Source organism: Salvelinus namaycush, chromosome 36 (assembly GCF_016432855.1).
Source record: "Salvelinus namaycush isolate Seneca chromosome 36, SaNama_1.0, whole genome shotgun sequence".
NCBI lineage: Eukaryota > Metazoa > Chordata > Actinopteri > Salmoniformes > Salmonidae > Salvelinus > Salvelinus namaycush.
The window spans coordinates 9,168,195-9,189,206 of record NC_052342.1 but is presented as its reverse complement, the minus strand read 5'-3'; the positions used below and the strand labels follow the sequence as shown (position 1 = coordinate 9,189,206).

The 21,012-nt window shown below is 44.2% G+C and overlaps 1 protein-coding gene across 1 annotated transcript; it reads left to right on the top strand.

The window, feature by feature from the left end:
* Nucleotides 1-60: 60 nt before the first annotated feature.
* Nucleotides 61-11,831, top strand: LOC120030409 (phospholipase A-2-activating protein-like). The gene is made up of 14 exons (XM_038975802.1): nt 61-296; nt 852-1,045; nt 1,335-1,435; nt 1,611-1,731; nt 2,286-2,453; nt 2,802-2,937; nt 3,172-3,341; nt 7,474-7,625; nt 7,834-8,053; nt 8,324-8,389; nt 8,479-8,550; nt 8,731-8,838; nt 9,063-9,230; nt 11,143-11,831. The coding sequence occupies exons 1-14, from the start codon at nt 148-150 to the stop codon at nt 11,718-11,720; spliced, it is 2,403 nt and encodes an 800-aa protein (XP_038831730.1). The 5' UTR covers nt 61-147; the 3' UTR covers nt 11,721-11,831.
* The last annotated feature ends 9,181 nt before the right edge of the window (nt 11,832-21,012 follow it).

Sequence of the window (21,012 nt, the reverse complement as noted above, 5' to 3'; positions counted from 1 at the left end):
ATGTAATTGTCCCAGCATGCGATCTGAGGTCAAGGTTAATTTTCCTTACTACTTCCGCCTTACTTAACCGGCCGATTTCTTCTTGACAAGGGGTGCCATTTCTCTGTTTAGAAGCTACGATTACAACATTGTGATATTGGTGATACAATGGCATCACCTAACTCATATAAACTAAGCTGCTCCATACCTGGCCATGAAATGGATGTTAGAGGTCTTGCAGCGGCTTTTTTCCCTGACGGAGCCTTTATGTCTGTTTCCAGAGACCGAACCGGAAGAGTCTGGGTACCAAACTCAAGGTACCGCTAGTTAGCTAATTTAGCTTAGCTCAAATTACTATGTTTGTCTTACCATTTTAATGTTGTAAAGAGAATCATTTAGCAGCCCTTAGCCACACATATATCGATGTCCCTCTCAATTTACCATAACCATAATTTCAAGTCAAACCAACAAGTCTCTACTAAAGCATACTAGCTAGCTAACATAATTAGCGTTGTCATTCACTCAACTGTGCAACCAAACCACACTATGGTCTGGACGTGTGGTTTCACTTTTAATATTTCCCCCCATTAATAACATTGCCACACAAACTGTACGGGACACAAACGTGACACAAGCTTTCTAAACTTTGAATGATAATCTATGCGCACAAGGTTTCTCTATGCCATATGGCAAGTAGTTTTATAGCTAACAGTAAGCTTTTATATAAAGCTAGTCACTGAAAGAAGCCAGACTGTTCAGAAATAATGACTAGATTTGAAACCACATTGTTGCTGTTGTCCTGCTCTGTGTTTTCAATGTAATCAAGTTGAACTTTAAATAGAATATGTTCTGTGTCGCTATTCTCTCTACAGCCCAGACAGGGGTTTCACAGAAATGCATTGTATGACAGGCCATGAGAACTTTGTATCCTGTGTATGCATAATCGCTCCCAGCGACACGTATCCTCGGGGACTCATAGCCACAGGTGGAAACGACCACAACATCTGTGTTTTCACACTGGACCAACCACAACCATTGTTCATACTCAAGGGACACAAAAACACAGGTATAGTTGATATACTGTTGATGCAGGTAGCCTAGCAGGTAAGAGCGTGTGGCCAGTAACGAGCCAACTAGGTGAAAAAAAATCTGTCGATATGCCTTGAGCAAGGCACTTAATCCTAATTTCTCCTGTAAGTGCTCTGGATAATAGTGTCTGCTAAATGACTGAAATGTAAATGTAATGCATCATTGTGGAACGATTAACTCAACTTGACTACTTAAAATACCAACTTGGTCTGTTGACGCTTTCGTTGTTTATAAGTAGAAACTGTCCATGTTACGTATGTCCACAGTGTGTGCACTGTCCTCTGGGAAGTTTGGAACACTACTGAGTGGCTCTTGGGACACCACAGCAAAAGTCTGGCTCAACGAGAAGTGCATGATGACCTTACAGGTAAAGTGTCTGAGATTTGTCTAGTATTTTTGATCTGGGTCATGTTCAGTAGCAACACGTTTTGCAACATAAAATGAAAATCTGTGTTCTAATTGGATAAATCTGAAATAGTTTTCTACCTGCTAAACACAACCCAGGTGAGTGACCATGGCAAGTTGTGCTCTTTGTATTGTAGGGACACACAGCAGCAGTGTGGGCGGTGGTCATATTACCTGAACAAGGCCTCATGCTGTCTGGATCAGCTGACAAGACCATCAAGCTGTGGAAGGCTGGACGTTGTGAGAAGACGTTTACAGGTGAGAGATTAATGCACCTGTCGTGGAAATTCTACACAGGGACACACGATGTCAATCTTAAATGAATAATTCTTTATTAAGAGCAAGCTGGAGAGGTCGCAGTCAAACTTAGATACATAAAGTACCGGTCTGAAGCGACCTCCGTCAGGGCAGTTCTGTTAGATATCTCATATACTGCTTACACACACACAAGTTATATTTGCATGATTTAGCTTATTCGTTATTCATCATTAATTCATCATTAACGTTTGGTTCATGCATGTGACCGACCAATACCTCGTAAGACTTCTTCTCTCCAAGCTGAGACCTTCAAATTGAGATATCCCTTTCCGTTCTCAAAACAATGCTCTGGGCGTACTGCCAAATTGCAGATACTGATAGTGAGGGTTCCTCCCAGGCATGTTCAATCAGGCACTTGCATGAACACAGAAATGTGTTATTAGAAAAGCACAAACATAACATTTTTCATCACACACCCACTACCAACGTTGCCCCCTATAAATATTGTGGCAGTTCTGGGGCCAGACATCACTAAATGTCCTTGTCTATCCCAGGTCATGAGGACTGTGTCAGGGGGCTAGCGGTGGTCAGCGACCTGGAATTCTTCTCCTGTAGCAACGACGCCACTATTAGGAGATGGCTGGTGACTGGAGAATGTGTGCAAGTGTACTACAGCCATACCAACTACATCTACAGCCTGGCCGTTTTCCCCAATGGACAAGGTACAGTATGGATGACTGAACCCTGAGAATCTACTAGTGCCCTGTTTGTGGAACCACTATGCCCTAGGAAAGTGTGACAATCTGTTGGTGATTCATAGTTTTAGTTATCTGTCCTTGTGTATTGTAATCTATAGGCTGATATGCTCCTACTTAAATGTAGTTTGGTGTATAATTTGTAAATAGTTAACAGAACCTTTTGTATTGTTATTGGCCGCTTGTCTTTTTTTGTGATTCATAGTCGAAAAGATAACTCCTGCACACAAAATATTATCTCTGCACATTTACTGTGTTGACGTTTCCATCAGACATTTTTCTAGACAAATGGTTGGTGCTCCGCTCCCTTCTTAGATTTTGTAAGCACAGGAGAGGACCGGACCTTGAGGATATGGAAGCAGGGCGACTGCCAACAGACCATCCGTCTCCCAGCCCAGTCCGTGTGGTGCTGTTGCATCCTGCCTAATGGGGATATAGCTGTGGGAGCCAGGTAAAACCCCACTGTATTTATTTTGTGGCATATGGGCACCTATACTGCTACTCCACCAAAATGATAAACCAAATACAATAATCTTCTCTTTGGTGTATGCTCATACAATATCATGATGCCCCCTACCTCCTTAAAGCTTCACACACAGGGTAAACATAGTTGGAAGTGAGGTGAGAGCGATATTTCTGATATGACCTTGCTTTTGTGTCACCGGTCGTGTTATTTGCCTTACAGTGACGGCCTCATCAGAGTGTTCACTGAGGTGGAAGATCGTATGGCCAGCCCCCAGGACCTCCAGGCCTTCGAGGACGAGCTCTCCAAGACCACCATCGACCCCAAGACAGGGGACCTGGGGGACATCAAGATGGAGGATCTTCCAGGAAGGGAGCACCTCGAGGAGCCTGGTAAATTAATTTGTATCTGCATGTTCTATTATATTATTCCATTCCACTATATACAGTGAGCTCCAAGTATATGCAAAAAACTTTTGGCCATGACTGTATGTATTAATATTTAGTCAGGTCCAAAATTATTGGCACCGTTGATAAAGATGAGCAAAAAAGACTGAATTAAATTATACAAATAGCTACAGTGCCTTCAGAAAGTATTCACACCATTTTACTTTTTGTCAAGTGGCAAGTCCTAACCGACTTGCCAAAACTATAGTTTGTAAACAAGAAATTTGTGGAGTGGTTGAAAAACGAGTTCTAATGACTCCAACCTAAGTGTATGTAAACTTCCGACTTCAACTGTAGCTACACTGCCTTCAGAAATTATTCACACCCTTTGATTTATTCCACATTTTGTTGTGTTACAGCCTGAATATTTGTTTTTGCCTAAATAAGTCCAGGAGTAAAAATGTGCATGGACTCACTCTGTGTGCAATAATAGTGTTTAACATGATTGTTCAATGACTACCTCATCTCTGTATCCACACATACAATTATCTCTAAGGTCCTTCAGTCGAGCAGTGAATTTCAAACACAGATTCCCTGACAAAGACCAGGGAGGTTTTCCAATGCCTCGCGAAGAAGGGCACCTATTGGTAGATGGGTATTAATAAAAAAAGAGACATTGAATATCCCTTTGATCATGGTGAAGTTATTAATTACACTTTGGATGGTGTATCAATACACCCAGTCATAACAAAGATACAAGCGTTTTTCCTTACTCAGTTGCCGGAGAGGAAGGAAAACTTGCTTTGAGGATAATAGTGCCACCGACGCGGCCCGCTATCAAGGACTGTGGGCTCTCCTTCTCCGGAGCCCGAGTAAGACATTTAAGCGTGTTAACCTTCGCAAGGCTGCCGGCCCAGATGTTAGCCCTAGCCGCGTCCTCAGAGCATGCGCAGACCAGCTGGCTGGTGTGTTTTACAGATATATTCAGTCTCCCTATCCCAGTCTGTTGTCCCCACATGCTTCAAGATGGCCACCGTTGTCCCTGTACCTAAGAAAGCAAAGGAAATTGAACTAAATGACTATCGCCCCGTAGCACTCACCTCTGTCATCAGGAAGTGCTTTGAGAGACTAGTCAAGGATCATATCACCTCCACCTTACCTGCCACCCTAGACCCACTTCAATTTGCTCACTGCCCCAATAGATCAACAGACGATGCAATCGCCCCACCACACTGCACACTGCCCTGTCCCATCTGTACAAGAGCCATACCTATGTAAGAATGCTGTTCATTGACTATAGCTCAGCATTCAACACCATAGTTCCCTCCAAGCCCATCAAGCTCGAGGCCCTGGGTCTGAACCCCGCCCTGTGCAACTGGGTCCTGGACTTCCTGACGGTTCGCCCCCAGGTGGTGAAAGTAACTCTTCCCTGATCCTTAACACTGGGGCCCCACAAGGGTGGGTGCTCAGCCCCATCCTGTACTCCTTGTTCACCCATGACTGCGTGGCCACGCACACCTCCAACTCAATCCTCAAGTTTGCAGACGACACAACAGTAGTAGGCTACCAACAACGATGAGACAGCCTACAGTGAAGAGGTGAGGGCTCTGGGAGTGTGGTGCCAGGAAAATAACTCACTCAACGTCAACAAAACTAAGGAGATGATCGTGGACTTCAGGAAACAGCAGAGGGAGCATCCCCCTATCCACATCGATGGGACACCAGTGGAGAAGGTGGAAAGCTTCAATTTCCTCGGCGTACACATCACTGACAAACTGAAATGGTCCGCCCACACAGACAGTGTGGTGAAGGCGCAACAGAGCCATTTCAACCTCAGGAGGCTAATGAAATTTGGCTTAACACCTAAAACCCTCACAAACTTTTACAGATGCACAATTGAGAGCATCCTGTCAGGCTGTATCACCGCCTGGTAAGGCAACTGCACCGCCCACAACCGCAAAGCTCTCCAGAGGGTGGTGCGGTCTGCCCAACGTATTACCGGTAGCAAACTTCCTGCCCTCCTGGAGACCTACAGCACCTGATGCCATAGAAAGGTCAAAAAGATCAAGGACATCAACCACCCGAGCCACTGCCTGTTCACCCCGCTACCATCCAGAAGGCGAGGTCAGTACAGGTGCATCAAAGCTGGGACCGAGAGACTGAAAAAAGGCTTCTATCTCAAGGCCATCAGACTGCTAAACAGCCATCACTAGCACATCAGAGGCGGCTGCCTATAGACATGGATTAGGAATCACTGGCCACTTTTAGGAATGGATCACTAGCCACTTTAAAGATATTTACGTATCTAGCATTACTCATCTCTTATGTATAAACTGCACTCCACACTATTCTACGGCATCTTAGTCACTTAAATTGTGTTTACATATTGCATCACCCATTTCATTTGTGTATACTGTATTGTATTCTATACTACACCACTGACTGGTAAACAGCCATCTCCAGCACATCAGAGGCGGCTGCTTATAGACATAGATTAGGAATCACTGGCCACTTTAAGGAAATGAAACACTAGCCACTTTAATAATGTCTCCGTTTCTTGTATTACACATCTCATATGGATAAACTGTACTCTATACTATTCTACAGTATCTTAGTCACTTTAATTGTGTGTAAATATTGTATCACCCATCTCATATGTATATACTGTATTCTATACTGTGCCGCTGTATCTTAGTCCAATTCCGCTCTGACATATATATATTCATAATCCATTCCTACTTAGATTTCCGTGTATTTTGGGTATATGTTGCGAAACTGTTTGATATTACTTGTTAGATATTACTGCACTGTCGGCGCTAGAAGCACAAGCATTTCGCTACACCCCCAATAACATCTGCTGAACACGTTTATGTGACCAATTGATTTGATTTGGGTGAGAGAAAAACATATTTAATCCATTTTTGAATTCCATCTGTAACAACAAAATGTGGAATAAGTCAAGGGGTATGAATATTTTCTACTAATACAATTGCTTAGAGAAAGACATTTTGTTTAACCAGAAAAAAAATCTCTCAAAGATAGGTTTCAAAATTGTCACAACGGTTTTCAATACCTCACCCTATGCTTGGAGTTTGCTAAACGGCATTGGCACTTGGGTTGGAACCGGTGCTATGATCAGATGACATACAGCTCTTTGCCCACACACACCAGTGGTGGGTTTTGCGTCGAAAGAAAGATGCAGAAAAGAACCCCATTCATACTGTGACATACGGTGGTGGATCTTTGAATGTATGGGGTTATTTTGCTTCCACTGGTCCTGGGGCCCTTGTTAAGGTCAACATCATCATGAACTTTACCCAGTACCAGGAGAGTTTTGACAAAAACCTGGTTGCATCTGCCAGGAGGCTGAAACTGGGCCGCAAGTGGATCTTCCAGCAAGACAATAACACCAAGCACACAACAAAATCCACAAAGAAATTGTTAATTGACCACAATATCAACATTTTGCAATCTCAGTCTCCTGACTTGAACCCCATTTGAAAACCAGTGGTTAAACATGTGGCAGTCTATAAGTGCAGATGAAGGATATCAAGGATCTGGAAAGATTTTGTATGGAGGAATGGTCTAAGATCCTTGCCAATCTGTTCGGCGGCTCCCTGGTCTAAGATCCTTGCCAATCTGTTCTCCAATCTCATTATCGTTATCCTCGCAAGGTGATGTATTGAAAACAGGGGTGCCAATAATTTGACCCCTGTCTTTTTGAGAAAAAAGTAAACACTCTTTCTCTGAGCAATTGAATGAGTATAAAATGTAATTCTCACCCCCAAAAAATGCATACAATATACAGTAGCTCAGTATTTGTATTTAATTTATAGTATATTTTGCTTTTCTTTATTGAGGGTGCCAATAACTTTGGACCTGACTGTATATATTCAATGAATAGAAACTATAAAGACATTACATGCACAGAATCACTGTTTGGTTATTATTGTTTTTTGCATCTACAGTCCCTGGTCACTGACATCTTACATGAATGATCAACTTATTTGACCAATCGTCAAGCTTTATTAAAACCACAGATGCACATGAACGTGGAGTAATCCAGATAACATCCTGGTTGTATTGTAGTGCATACAATATGATTACACATTAAGATGTCTGTTTGTCTGTCTCCCAGGAAACCGGGACGGCCAGACACGGCTTATCAAAGAGGGCCAGAACGTGGAGGCGTACCAGTGGAGCGTGGCCGACAGCCGCTGGATGAAGATTGGAGATGTGGTGGGAGGGTCCAACCAGCAGACCTCCAAGAAAGTCAACTATGAGGGGAAGGTGAGGTGAATGGTGATAACAATAGATAGATAGATAATTTTCCTCAGAGGAAAATGATTGTACGCTGTACTAAAATACAATCAATGTCCAGAGTACAGACGCAAGGCACATTATTCACAAGTGATTTCATCTACACTTAACTGAAGCGAGCTGTCACACAGTGAATCTCTCAACACAGGTCCAAGCCATCTTCTGAATGATTTTCCAGGAGTACGACTTTGTCTTCACCATCGACATCAACGAGGGTGGTCCGTCCATGAAGCTGCCCTACAACGTGACAGACGACCCCTGGCTGACAGCCCACAACTTCCTGCAGAAGAACGAGCTCAGCCCCATGTTCCTGGACCAGGTGGCCAACTTCATCATCGAAAACACCAAAGGACACACCTTGGGAGCCGCCGCGCCCAGCGCTGCTGACCCATTCACTGGTAGGGCCACTGAGCCATCTTCATACTATAGGCTGCTACATTAAATTTTTAGATTCTTAACACACACCGGCCCAGCCCAGTAGTATCAACCCATTCACTGGTAGGGCCGACTGGCCATTTTCACTCTATAGGGTGATCGTTCCCTTTTCTAACACACAGTGCGCAAAGTTACCGTAACATTTGAAATAGACAGGTCATGGAAATTCAAATTGAGTTTAGAATACCACACTAACTGTATTTTCACCCTGCTTTTATCATGTTCACCCTTAGGCTCAGGCCGATACATTCCTGGAGCTGCTGACAACAGAGCAGGCTTTGGGGCTGACCCCTTCACAGGTAAATAAACACAAATATAATTTTCTTGTACATTTCAGTTTGATGAGGACATGCTGTTCTAATACGTTTTAATATGGTGTTTTCCCCAGGCACTGGGCGGTACATCCCAGGATCGGGGACTCCTACAGGGGCTCCGGTGGGAGTGGCAGACCCCTTCACAGGTTAGTCACTATAGCAACTGCTTCAATGTCAAGGGTTTAGGTCGCATTAACACTTAAATGTGTTTTTCCCCCCAAAAATGACACGTAAAAGACAAAACCCAATAACACTGCTAAAGCAGATCATCTTTTGTTTGGTTGAGGGGTAGGGCTAACACTTCTACCCCCCTCTTGTCTTCCCAGGTGAGGGTGCCTACTCATCGGCTGCCTCGAGGCAGACCTCAGCAAACATCTACTTCCCAAAAACGGACGGTGTGACCTTCGAGCAGGCTAACGCCACACAGATAATGGGTAAGCACTGAACAAAACATGATTTTTTGATATTTTACGAGCAGTAATAATCAGTGTCTATTTATTCAGCGTGCAAAACTGATCAACCAGCACTATCGCTGAACTGAAATAATGTGGATAGCAATATGGAAACCTTACTACAGTAAATACATACTGGGTATTATAAAGTGTCTGTTTCATTCTCAATGGCATCTCTTTTTATAATAACTTTGCCCTTTCACCAGCCAAGCTGAAGGAGCTGAATGGTGGAGCACCTGGGGAATACAGGCTGACTGAGGAGGTCCTGGAGAGCCTGGAGAAACTGCTGGTGTCTGTCTGTAACCCCTGTGCCTCAGAGCAGCCCACCACAGAGCAGATCAGCCTGCTCTGGAAGACCTCCCACTGGCCAGAAGGTAGGCTAACACACATCTTGGGCAGGATTTGGGTTTATCCCACTAGACTAGTGCAGAGGTGGGCAATTCTGATCCTGGCGAGCCGCAATGTGTGCAGGCTTTTGCTTCCAGTCACTAGCAAACTGATTTATAGTGAACAAAAATAAACGCAACATGTAAAGTGTTGGTCCCATGTTTCATGAGCTGAAATAAAAGATCCCAGAAATTTTCCGCACGTACAAAAATATTATTTCTCTCTAATATTGGGCACATTTGTCTGCAATCGCTGTTAGTGAGCATTTCTCCTTTGCCAAGATAATCCATCCACCTGACAGGTGTGGCATATCAAGAAGCTGATTTAACAGCAGGATCATTACACAGGTGCACCTTGTGCGGGGGACAATAAAAGTCCACTTAAATGTGCAGTTTTATCACACAACACAATACCACAGATGTCTCAAGTTGAGGGAGTGTGCAATTGGCATGCTGACTGCAGGAATGTCCACCAGAGCTGTTGCCAGATAATTTAAAGTTAATTTCTCTACCATAAGCCACCTCCAATGTCATTTTAGAGAATTTGGCAGTATGTCCAACCGCAGACCAGGACCTCCAGATCCGTCTTTTTCACCTGCGGGATCATCTGAGACGAGCCACCAGGAAAGCTGATGAAACTGTGGGTTTGCACAACCAAAGAATTTCTGCACAAACTGTCAGAAACCGTCTCAGGGAAGCTCATCTGCGTGCTCGTCGTTTTCACCAAGGTCTTGACCTGACTGTAGTTTGGCTCCAGTGGGCAAATGCTTACCTTCGATGGCCACTGGCATGCTGGAGAAGTGTGCTCTTCATGGATGAATCCCAGTTTCAATTGTAGTTATTGTGACAGGGTAGGAACCAAAGTGTTGACAAGTGTTTCTTATTGGGCCCTATAATCTTTGGGTACATCTTAGAACTTCATGTAGTTAACATATTCTTGCTTTGCGTATTTGATTTAGAAGATACTGTTGCACAAAAAACGTGCAGATGTAGGTCTACACCATCACTGGTATTATCAGACTGTATAGCTACAGGCTCTGTCGCAGCTGGCCGCGACCGGGAGACCCATGGGGCAGCGCACAATTGGCCCAGCTTCGTCTGGGTTAGGGGAGGGTTTGGCTGGCAGGGATGTCCTTGTCCCATCGTGCACTAGCGACTCCTATGGCGGACCGGGCCCAGTGCACGCTGACACGGTCGCCAGGTGTACAGTGTTTCCTCTGACACATTGGTGCGGCTGGCTTCCGGGTTAAGTGGGCATTGTGTCAAGAAGCAGTGCGGCTTGGTTGGGTCGTGTTTCGGAGGACGCACGGCTCTCGACCTTCGCCTCTCCCGAGTCCGTACGTGAGTTGCATCTATGAGACAAGACTGTAACTACCAATTGGATACTACGAACGTGGGGAGAAAAAGGGGTAGAAAAAGAAACAAACTAATAGTGTAATTATAGAACACTAGTGGATGTATATTAAGAAGCAAAGTGAAAACAGCATGGTTGTCTTCATTGTTGCATGTGCAGCATTGACCATGCAGCGCCCTTGCCCAGTCATGTGAAGTCTGTAGATTAGAGCCTATTGAATTCATTTCAATTGACTGATTTCCTTATTTGAACTGTAACTCAGTAAAATCTTTTATAATTGTTGCATGTTGCGTTTATATTTTTGTTCAGTATAGATAGTCAAGCAATGGTCAGGTGTGTTAGAGTGGACTGCAAGCCCCCAGCACTGTTATTGCTCACTCTTGCACTTTACCCTCTGAAGTCCTGATAAGCATTTTATTGTTTTACTTCAGTTTCATTGTTTTAAGAATAAAGGTATGTGAAACTGTTGCACATTACAATAATTGAACATATGGTAATGTACCATTTTCATTGAGCTGTGATCACCTGTTCTCTCCTGTCCTGCAGACATCGTCTTCCCCGTCCTGGACATCCTGCGGCTGGCGGTGCGCCACCCGCAGGTCAACGACAGCCTGTGCGGCGGCGGTGACGCGGATGATGGCGTGGCGCTCTGCAACCACCTGCTGAGCCTGATGAAGCCTCAGGGTCGGCCAGCCAATCAGATGCTGGCGCTGCGGATACTGTGCAACTGCTTCAGTGGCTGGCGAGGCCGGGCCCTCCTATTGGCCCAACGGGAGGCTGTCCTGTCCCACGCCGCCGACCTCTGCTCTGTTTGCAACAAGAACATTCACATCGCCTTGGCGACTCTCGTTCTCAACTACGCTGGCTCACTCCACGGCCAGCCCGACCTGGAGGCCAAGGCCCAGTGTCTGTCGGTGGCCAGCGCGGCACTGGAGTCGGTGCAGGACAAGGAGGCAGTGTTCAGGCTACTGGTGGCGCTGGGAACCACAGTGGCCTCTGACCAGACAGCCCAAGACCTGGCCAAGTCACTGGGGGTCATGTCACAGATCGCCAAGTACACCTCGGTCACCGACCCGGCCAAGGTCGGCGAGTGCTGCCAGCTGGTTTTAAAAGAACTGCAGTGATCTGATTTCCTCTCCTTATATTATTACTAGTCTCTGTTCAAGTGTTTAATTGACTTTTGAGACTATTGGATTGCATGTGCTGCAATAAAAATATGTACAAATTGGATCTTTCATGAAGCCTGACTTGTCTTTATTAATTATAAATGGAGTTGGTGAGAAAGTAGAAATAGTGAAATGAGGCACATTTCTAATGCTTTGAAACTGTCCATGTTATGTATATCCACAGTGTGTACTCTGTCCTCTGACGTTTGGAACACTACTTACTGGCTCATGATGACCTTACAGGTAAAGTGTCTGAGACTTGTCTAACTTTGATCTGGGTCATGTTCAGTAAGGCTCACTGTAGCAAAACCTTTTGGAACATCTGTTCTAATTGGATACATTTCTACACTTTTTCTCCCTACTGAACACAACCCAGGTGAGTGACCGGGGCAAGTTGTGCTCTTTGTATTGTAGGGACACAGCAGCAGTGTGGGCGGTGGTCATATTACCTGAACAAGGCCTCATGCTGTCTGGATCAGCTGACAAGACCATATGGAATCCTGGATGTTTAAAGGTGAAAGAAATCACCCACTAACCACAGTGACCTTTACAAATATTGTGGCAGTTCTGGGGCCAGGCACACAAATATCATACCCCCAAGACATGCTAACCAATACAATAACGGGAGGTTAGCATTTTTTGGGAGGGTATGATGTGTCCTTCTGTAACTTCCTCACTAATCACGATTCATTCAGGATTATTTGTAATCATGGTACAAATCACAATGTAGAAGTGTTTTGAAACATATTATTATATACAATAAAAGTAACTCCAAAATGGCACAATACAATATTTGCCATTCATTTCTGGCACAAAATAATCTGAAACACAACTAAAACAAACAGCAAATGTATCGTCACAAGCTTGATGTAGTCATTGCGTGCTATGCATATGGGACCAAATACTAAACTTATGACTACTTTAATACACAAGTAAATTTGTCCCAATACTTTTGGTCCACTAAAATGAGGTACTATGTACAAAAAGTGCTGCAATTTCTAAACGGTTCACCGATGTGGATGAAAATACCCTCAAATTAAAGCTGACAGTCTGCACTTTGACCTCCATTGTATCATTTCAAATCCAAAGTGCTGGATTACAGAGCCAAAACAACCAGAAATGTGTCACTGTCCCAATACCTTTGGAGCTCACTGTATGTACTGGTATATCAACAGTCAGGTCAGAAATTATTGCCACCCTTGAGAAAATGAGCAAAAAGGACTATAAAATAAATAATACATACTGAGCTATATTGTATGCAAACAAAACATGGGAAATTTGTATTTTATACATAATTGCTCAGAGAAAGAAATGTTTTAACAAGAAATCATTCAAATTATTGGCACCCCTGTTTTCAATACCTTTCAATGACAATGACCCTGAGTCTTTTTCTAAAATGTTTTTATGAGATTGGACAACACATTTGCTGGGAGGCCGGGCCCTCCTATTGGCCCAACGGGAGGCTGTCCTGTCCCACGCCGCCGACCTCTGCTCTGTTTGCAACAAGAACATTCACATCACCCTCGCGACTCTCGTTCTCAACTACGCCGGCTCACTCCACGGCCAGCCCGACCTGGAGGCCAAGGCCCAGTGTCTGTAGTCAGTGCACCTTGTGCTGGGGAAAATAAAAGGGCACTCTAAAATGCGCCGTTTTGTCACACAAATTTTGAGGGAGCGTGCAATTGGCATGCAGACTGCAGGAATGTCCACCAGAGCTTTTGACAGAGAATTGAATGTTAATTTCTCTACCCTAAGCCACCTCCTATGTTGTTTCAGAGAATTTGGCAATACGCTTAACCAGCCTGACAACCGCAGACCACGTGTATGGCGTTGCGTGGGCGGTTTGCTGATTTCAACGTTGTGAACAGAGTGCCCCATAACAAACACAATTGCATTTTATCGATGGCAATTTGAATGTACAGAGATACCGTGACAAGATCCCGAGGCCCATTGTCGTGCCATTCATCCGCCGCCATCACTTCATGTTTCAGCATGGTAATGTACGGCCCAATGTCGCAAGGATCTGTAGACAATTTTTGGAAGCTGAAAACCTGTTCTTCCATGGCCTGCATACTCTCCAGACATGACACCCATTGAGCATGTTTGGGATGCTCTGGATCGAGATGCCGACAGCATGTTCCAGTTCCTGCCAAATTCCAGCAACTTCGCACACGAGTGGGACAACATTCCACAGGCGACAGTCAACAGCCTGATCAACTCTATGTGAAGGAGATGTGTTGCGCTGCATGAGGTAAATGTTGGTCACACCAGATACTGACTGGTTTTCTGATCCATACCTTTTTTTAAGGTATATGTGACCAACAGATACATATGTATTCCCAGTGATGTGAAATCCATAGATTAGGGCCTAATGAATTTATTTCAATTGTCTGATTTCCTTATTTTAACTGTAACCAGGGGAGGACCATCCTCCTCAGTGAATTTCATAACAATTTTAAATGTAAACTATACTAAATATAATCACGTCACCAAGTAATTGATTAAAACACACTATTTTGCAAAGAAGGTCTACTGTAGCCTCAACCGCACTCTGTAGGGCAGCACCATGGTGTAGCTGGAGGACAGCTAGCTTCCATCCTCCTCTGGGTACATTGACTTCAGTACAAAACCTAGGAGGCTCATGGTTCTCACCCCTTTCCACTGACTTACACAGTAATTGGTAGAGAAATTAACATTCAATTCCCTAATATTACTGCAGTCAGCATGGCAATTGCACACTCCCTCAAATTTTGAGACATCTGTGGCATTGTGTTGTGTGACAAAACTGAACATTTTAGAGTGGCTTTTATTGTCCCTCGCACAAGGTGCACCTGTGTAATGATCATGCTGTTTAATCAGCTTCTTGATATGCCACACCTGTCAGGTGGATGGATTATCTCAGAAAAAAAACAATTTGTGCACAAAATCTGAGAGAAATAAGCTTCTGTGTGTACGGAAAAGTTTGGGGATCTTTTATTTCAGCTCATGAAACATGGGACCAACACTTTACATGCATTTATGTTTTTGTTCAGTTTATAAAACTGGGGAACCCAACTCTTCTCAGTAACATCTACACAGAGCTGTACATCACAGAGGGTGGAAGTGGAGAGGTCAATAATGAACATGAGGTGAGACAGATGGATAGCATCCAGGAGACGAGCAACACAAGATACACCAATCAAATGTAATGACATCTTCAAACTCTTACCTGGACAAGACAAACCGATCAGAACTGTGCTGACAAAGGGAATTGCTGGCATTGGAAAAACAATCTCTGTGCAGAAGTTCATTCTGGACTGGGCTGAAGGAAAAGCCAATCAAGATATTCAACTCATAATTCCACTGCCATTCCGTGAGCTTAATTTGATGGAGGAGAAGCTTGATGGAACTTCTTCAATACTTCTTGTTGGAAACCAGAACATCAGGCATCTCCAATTATGACAAATATAAAGTCATGTTTATCTTTGACGGTCTGGATGAGTGTCGACTTCCTCTAGACTTCCAGAACAATAAAAACTGCTGTGATGTCACAGAGTCAACCTCAGTGGACGTGCTGCTGACCAACCTCATCATGGGGAATATGCTTCCCTCAGCTCAACTCTGGATAACCTCCCAACCAGCAGCAGCCAACCGCATCCCCCCTACGTGTGTTGAGCAGGTGACGGAAGTACACGGGTCTGATGACTCACAGGAGGAGTACTTCAAGAAACAATTCTGTGACGAGAACCTGACTGGCAAAATCATCACGCACCTGAAGAAATCTAGGAGCCTCCACATTATGTGCCACATACCCATCTTCTGTTGGATTTCAGGGACAGTTCTGGATAACATTTTGTCTGAAGCAAAGAAAGGAGAAATTCCAAAGACTCAAACTGAAATGTACACACACTTCCTGACTAAACAGATGGACCTGAAGTACCATGGAGAACATGAGATCATGAGATCCTTCAGCAAAGGAATGAGAAAACCATCCTGTCACTTGGAAAGCTGGATTTTCAACAACTGGAAAAAGGCAATCTGATTTTCTATGAGGAAGACCTGAGAGTGTGGCATTGATGTCAAAGAAGCCTTAGAATACTCAGGAGTGTGCACACAGATCTTCAGAGAAGAGTATGGATTGTACCAAAAGAAGGTGTACTGCTTTGTGCATCTGAGCATTCAGGAGTTTCTTGCTGCTTTGTATGTTTTTTTCATCTTAAGCAACAACAGTGACAATCTGATGGTAGAAGAACCTCCCAGTTCAAAGAAACCACTGCTCACCCACATGCCAACAAGCATCCTCCACAAGAGTGCAGTGGATAAGGCCTTACAAAGCAAGAACGGACACCTGGATCTATTCCTTCGCTTCCTACTTGGTCTCTCATAGGAGTCCAATCAGATTCTCCTGCAAGGTTTATTGATGCAGACCAATATCAGGCCACAATCCAACAAGGAGACAGCCAAGTACATCAAGGAGAAAATCAGAGAGAACCTGTCTCCAGAGAGATGCATTAACCTGATCCACTGTCTGATTGAGCTGAATGACCATTCCCTAGTGGAGGAGATCCAAAGCTCCCTGAGCTCAGGAAGTCTCTCAGAAGCCAAACTATCACTTGCACGGTGGTCAGCCCTTGTCTTTGTGTTGTTGACTTCAGAAGAGGAGCTGGATGTGTTTGACCTGAAGAAATACTCCAGATCAGAGGAAGGTCTTCGGAGGCTGCTGCCAGTGGTCAAAGCCTCCAGAAAGGCTATGTAAGAACTTGAATACTTTGCCTATTTTACAAACAAAAACAATACACTATAAATGCATTGACATGTGTTCATACCGGTCAGCTCTTGACTATGCTGTATTTCACAATTTTCTTAAGGTTGAATGGATGCAATTTCACAGAGAAATGGCTGTGAAGCATTGGCTTCAGCTCTCAGCTCAAACTCCTCACAGCTGAGAGAGTTGGATCTGAGCGACAATGACCTGCAGGATTCAGGAGTGAAGCTGCTCTCTGTTGGACTGAAGAATCCACACTGTAAACTGGAGACACTGAGGTAATAGGTTTCCCCTCAAAAGTAGCCTACTCGAAAAAAACCTTGAACGACAACTACTCTGATTAAGTATTGCTCTCTCATAACCGAATAAAATAGTATCATACAGGAATAGGACATTGGGGTCAAAGAGTATATGTGATTCTTGAGATAATTCACTTGCCATATAAGTGAGTCCATGTCTAGAATAAGGTCTGTTTTCAGTTTGTATCACAGAAGTATAGAGGAAGATCCTCGTTAAAATGTGAAGGTAATTGCCGATTGAGCCGACATATGCATTGTTTACCGTAAATGCGGTCTCCGCGAACGTGGGATCATTGCCTTTACATTTCAATCGAGCTAACGTGGATGTTCCGCAATACCGAAATCTTTGCACTGCAGGTTGTCATTCTGTGGAGTCACGATAGAAGGCTGTGCTTCTCTGGCCTCTGCTCTGAAGTCAAACCTCTCATGCCTGAAATAACTGGAATTGAGCTACAACAACCCAGGAGAGCCAGGAGTGAAACTGCTCTCTACTTTACTAGAGGACCCACTCTATAATCTTGGGAAACTCAGGTAGGAAACATAGACCATCTGGTAACTACAAATGTAGAAACCATTATAACTAATCTATGCTGTAAGTGTGACAATTGTGTGGCCTTTCTACACACAGGCACGCTATGAAGGGACTGTAGATTGTGTATATCACTCTAATATTCTGCTTCTTCTTTAGTGTTGAACATGATGCAGAATGCTGGTTAAAAGCTGGCCTGAAGAACTGTAAGTCAATAATGTTCTGACTAATAAGCCTAAATTGTGAAAACAAATATAAACGCAACATGTAAAGTGTTGGTCCCATGTTTCATGAGCTGAAAAAAAAAATCCCAGAAATGTTCCATACCCGCAAAAAGCTTATTTCTCTCAAATTTGGTGCACAAATTTGTTTACCTCCCTATTAGTGAGCATTTCTCCGTTGCCAAGATAATACACTGCTCAAAAAAATAAAGGGAACACTTAAACAACACAATGTAACTCCAAGTCAATCACACTTCTGTGAAATCAAACTGTCCACTTAGGAAGCAACACTGATTGACAATAAATTTCACATGCTGTTGTGCAAATGGAATAGACAAAAGGTGGAAATTATAGGCAATTAGCAAGACACCCCCAATAAAGGAGTGGTTCTGCAGGTGGTGACCACAGACCACTTCTCAGTTCCTATGCTTCCTGGCTGATGTTTTGGTCACTTTTGAATGCTGGCGGTGCTTTCACTCTAGTGGTAGCATGAGACGGAGTCTACAACCCACACAAGTGGCTCAGGTAGTGCAGCTCATCCAGGATGGCACATCAATGCGAGCTGTGGCAAGAAGGTTTGCTGTGTCTGTCAGCGTAGTGTCCAGAGCATGGAGGCGCTATCAGGAGACGTGGAGGAGGCCGTAGGAGGGCAACAACCCAACAGCAGGACCGCTACCTCCGCCTTTGTGCAAGAAGGAGCAGGTGGAGCACTGCCAGAGCCCTGCAAAATGACCTCCAGCAGGCCACAAATGTGCATATGTCTGCTCAAACGGTCAGAAACAGACTCCATGAGGGTGGTATGAGGGCCCGACGTCCACAGGTGGGGGTTGTGCTTACAGCCCAACACCGTGCAGGACGTTTGGCATTTGCCAGAGAACACCAAGATTGGCAAATTCGCCACTGGCGCCCTGTGCTCTTCACAGATGAAAGCAGGTTCACACTGAGCACATGAGCACATGTGACAGACGTGACAGAGTCTGGAGACGCCGTGGAGAACGTTCTGCTGCCTGCAACATCCTCCAGCATGACCGGTTTGGCGGTGGGTCAGTCATGGTGTGGGGTGGCATTTCTTTGGGGGCCGCACAGCCCTCCATGTGCTCGCCAGAGGTAGCCTGACTGCCATTAGGTACCGAGATGAGATCCTCAGACCCCTTGTGAGACCATATGCTGGTGCGGTCGGCCCTGGGTTCCTCCTAATGCAAGACAATGCTAGACCTCATGTGGCTGGAGTGTGTCAGCAGTTCCTGCAAGAGGAAGGCATTGATGCTATGGACTGGCCCGCCCGTTCCCCAGACCTGAATCCAATTGAGCACATCTGGGACATCATGTCTCGCTCCATCCACCAACGCCACGTTGCACCACAGACTGTCCAGGAGTTGGCGGATGCTTTAGTCCAGGTCTGGGAGGAGATCCCTCAGGAGACCATCCGCCACCTCATCAGGAGCATGCCCAGGCGTTGTAGGGAGGTCATACAGGCACGTGGAAGCCACACACACTACTGAGCCTCATTTTGACTTGTTTTAAGGACATTACATCAAAGTTGGATCAGCCTGTAGTGTGGTTTTCCACTTTAATTTTGAGTGTGACTCCAAATCCAGACCTCCATGGGTTGATAAATTTGATTTACATTGATCATTTTTGTGTGATTTTGTTGTCAGCACATTCAACTATGTAAAGAAAAAAGTATTTAATAAGAATAGTTCATTCATTCAGATCTAGGATGTGTTATTTTAGTGTTCCCTTTATTTTTTTGAGCAGTGTACATCCACATCAAGAAGCTGATTAAACATGATCATTACACAGGTACACCTTGCGCTGGGGACAATAAAAGGCTACTCTAAAATGTGCAGTTTTGCCACACAAACACAATGCCACAGACATCTCAAGTTTTTAGGGAGCGTGCAATTGGCATGCTGACTGCAGGAATGTCCACCAGAGCATTTAATACAAATTTCTCTACCATAAGCCGTTTCCAACGTCATTTTAGAGAATTTGGCAGTACGTCCAACGTGTAAACACAGCAGTCCAGGACTTCCACATTCGGCTTCTTCACCTGTGGTATCACCCGAGACCAGCCACCTAATGAAACTGAGGAGTATTTCTGTCTGTAATAAAGCCCTTTCATGGGGGAAAAACTCATTCTAATTCATTGGGCCTGGCGTGGACCTATGCCCTCAGGCCCACACGTGAAATCCATAGATTAGGGCCTAATGAATTTATTTCAATTGACTGATTTCCTTATATGAACTGTAACTCAGTAGAAACGTTAATTGTTGCATGTTTATATTTTTGATCAGTATATATCATTTAAACGGATAGAAATATTTGTATTTTTTAGTTTCTTGTCTGTTATTCCCATTAGATGCCCGTGAGCTGACACTGGACCAAAACACGGCACACAGAGAGCTCTCTCTGTCTGAGGAGAGAAGAGTCACCCGAGGAGAAATGCAACCATATCCTGATCACCCAGACAGGTGTTATGCACAGAGGGCCTGCCTGGACGCTGGAGGGGAACAAGTATTCAACTTATATAGGAATAGCATACAAAGAGATCAGCAGGAGAGGAAGGCACTACGACCTCCTCCTCGGACACAATGACAAGTCCTGGAGTCTGCGTTGTGCTGATGACCAATACATGGCCTGACACACTGTCATACCTGTCCACTCCAACAAACTGGGGCTGTATCTGGACTGGTCAGCTGGCACTCTGTCCTTTTGCAGTGTCTCCTGTAGCACATTGACCCATCTTCATACATTCCACACAAAGTTCTCTGAGCCCGTCTATCCAGCCTTTAGGGTTTGGGCTAATGGCACGTCAGTTTCCCTTTGCAAAATAGAATAGCATCCTGTGCCAGGCGGAGTAGAACTTGTAAGATGTGTTTCTCTATTATTTGCAGACCACAGAGGGAACTGAGTAATATGTTACAAATATTCCGATAGTTTATGATCTTGTACTTTATTGAGCGATTGCTGTAAGAGAGCTATGATGATAATCCTCAACGTGCATTCATTTATGTCTGAAGCCAAAATGATTTATTTAACTATTTTAAATCATTCATTAGGAACTTTTCCAGAATTGTGTTGGCAAAAAGTACTCCCTTAATGCAATATTGAAGAGTAGGTGAGTAATTGTCCCCAAACCCATGCATTGACTACTGTATAAAAATGCATCACTAGTGGCAGGTTTTGTTTTGAATCAGGTCACAACTCATTTATTGCAGTACAATAGTGTATATGCATTCCACAGGACGGTAGATTGAACCATTTTCTGTACATCCTCTGACGAGCACATAAGCTTTTAGCCAACAGGAAATGCACGATGTCATATATGATGGAATCGCTTCGATATAAGTTTGTTATCAAATGTATAACACCACTGTGATTGGCTTGATACATGTTCTGTAGCCCATGTTATAATAATAAACAGTTGGATTTAGGTTTCCTGAAATGTTCCGCG

Coding starts and splice junctions, on each gene's coding strand:
- LOC120030409 (XM_038975802.1), top strand. CDS start 148: ATGGCATCACCTAACTCATATAAACTAAGCTGCTCCATACCTGGCCAT. Junction 297..851: donor GTCTGGGTACCAAACTCAAG/GTACCGCTAGTT, acceptor TTCTCTCTACAG/CCCAGACAGGGGTTTCACAG. Junction 1,732..2,285: donor TTGTGAGAAGACGTTTACAG/GTGAGAGATTAA, acceptor TGTCTATCCCAG/GTCATGAGGACTGTGTCAGG.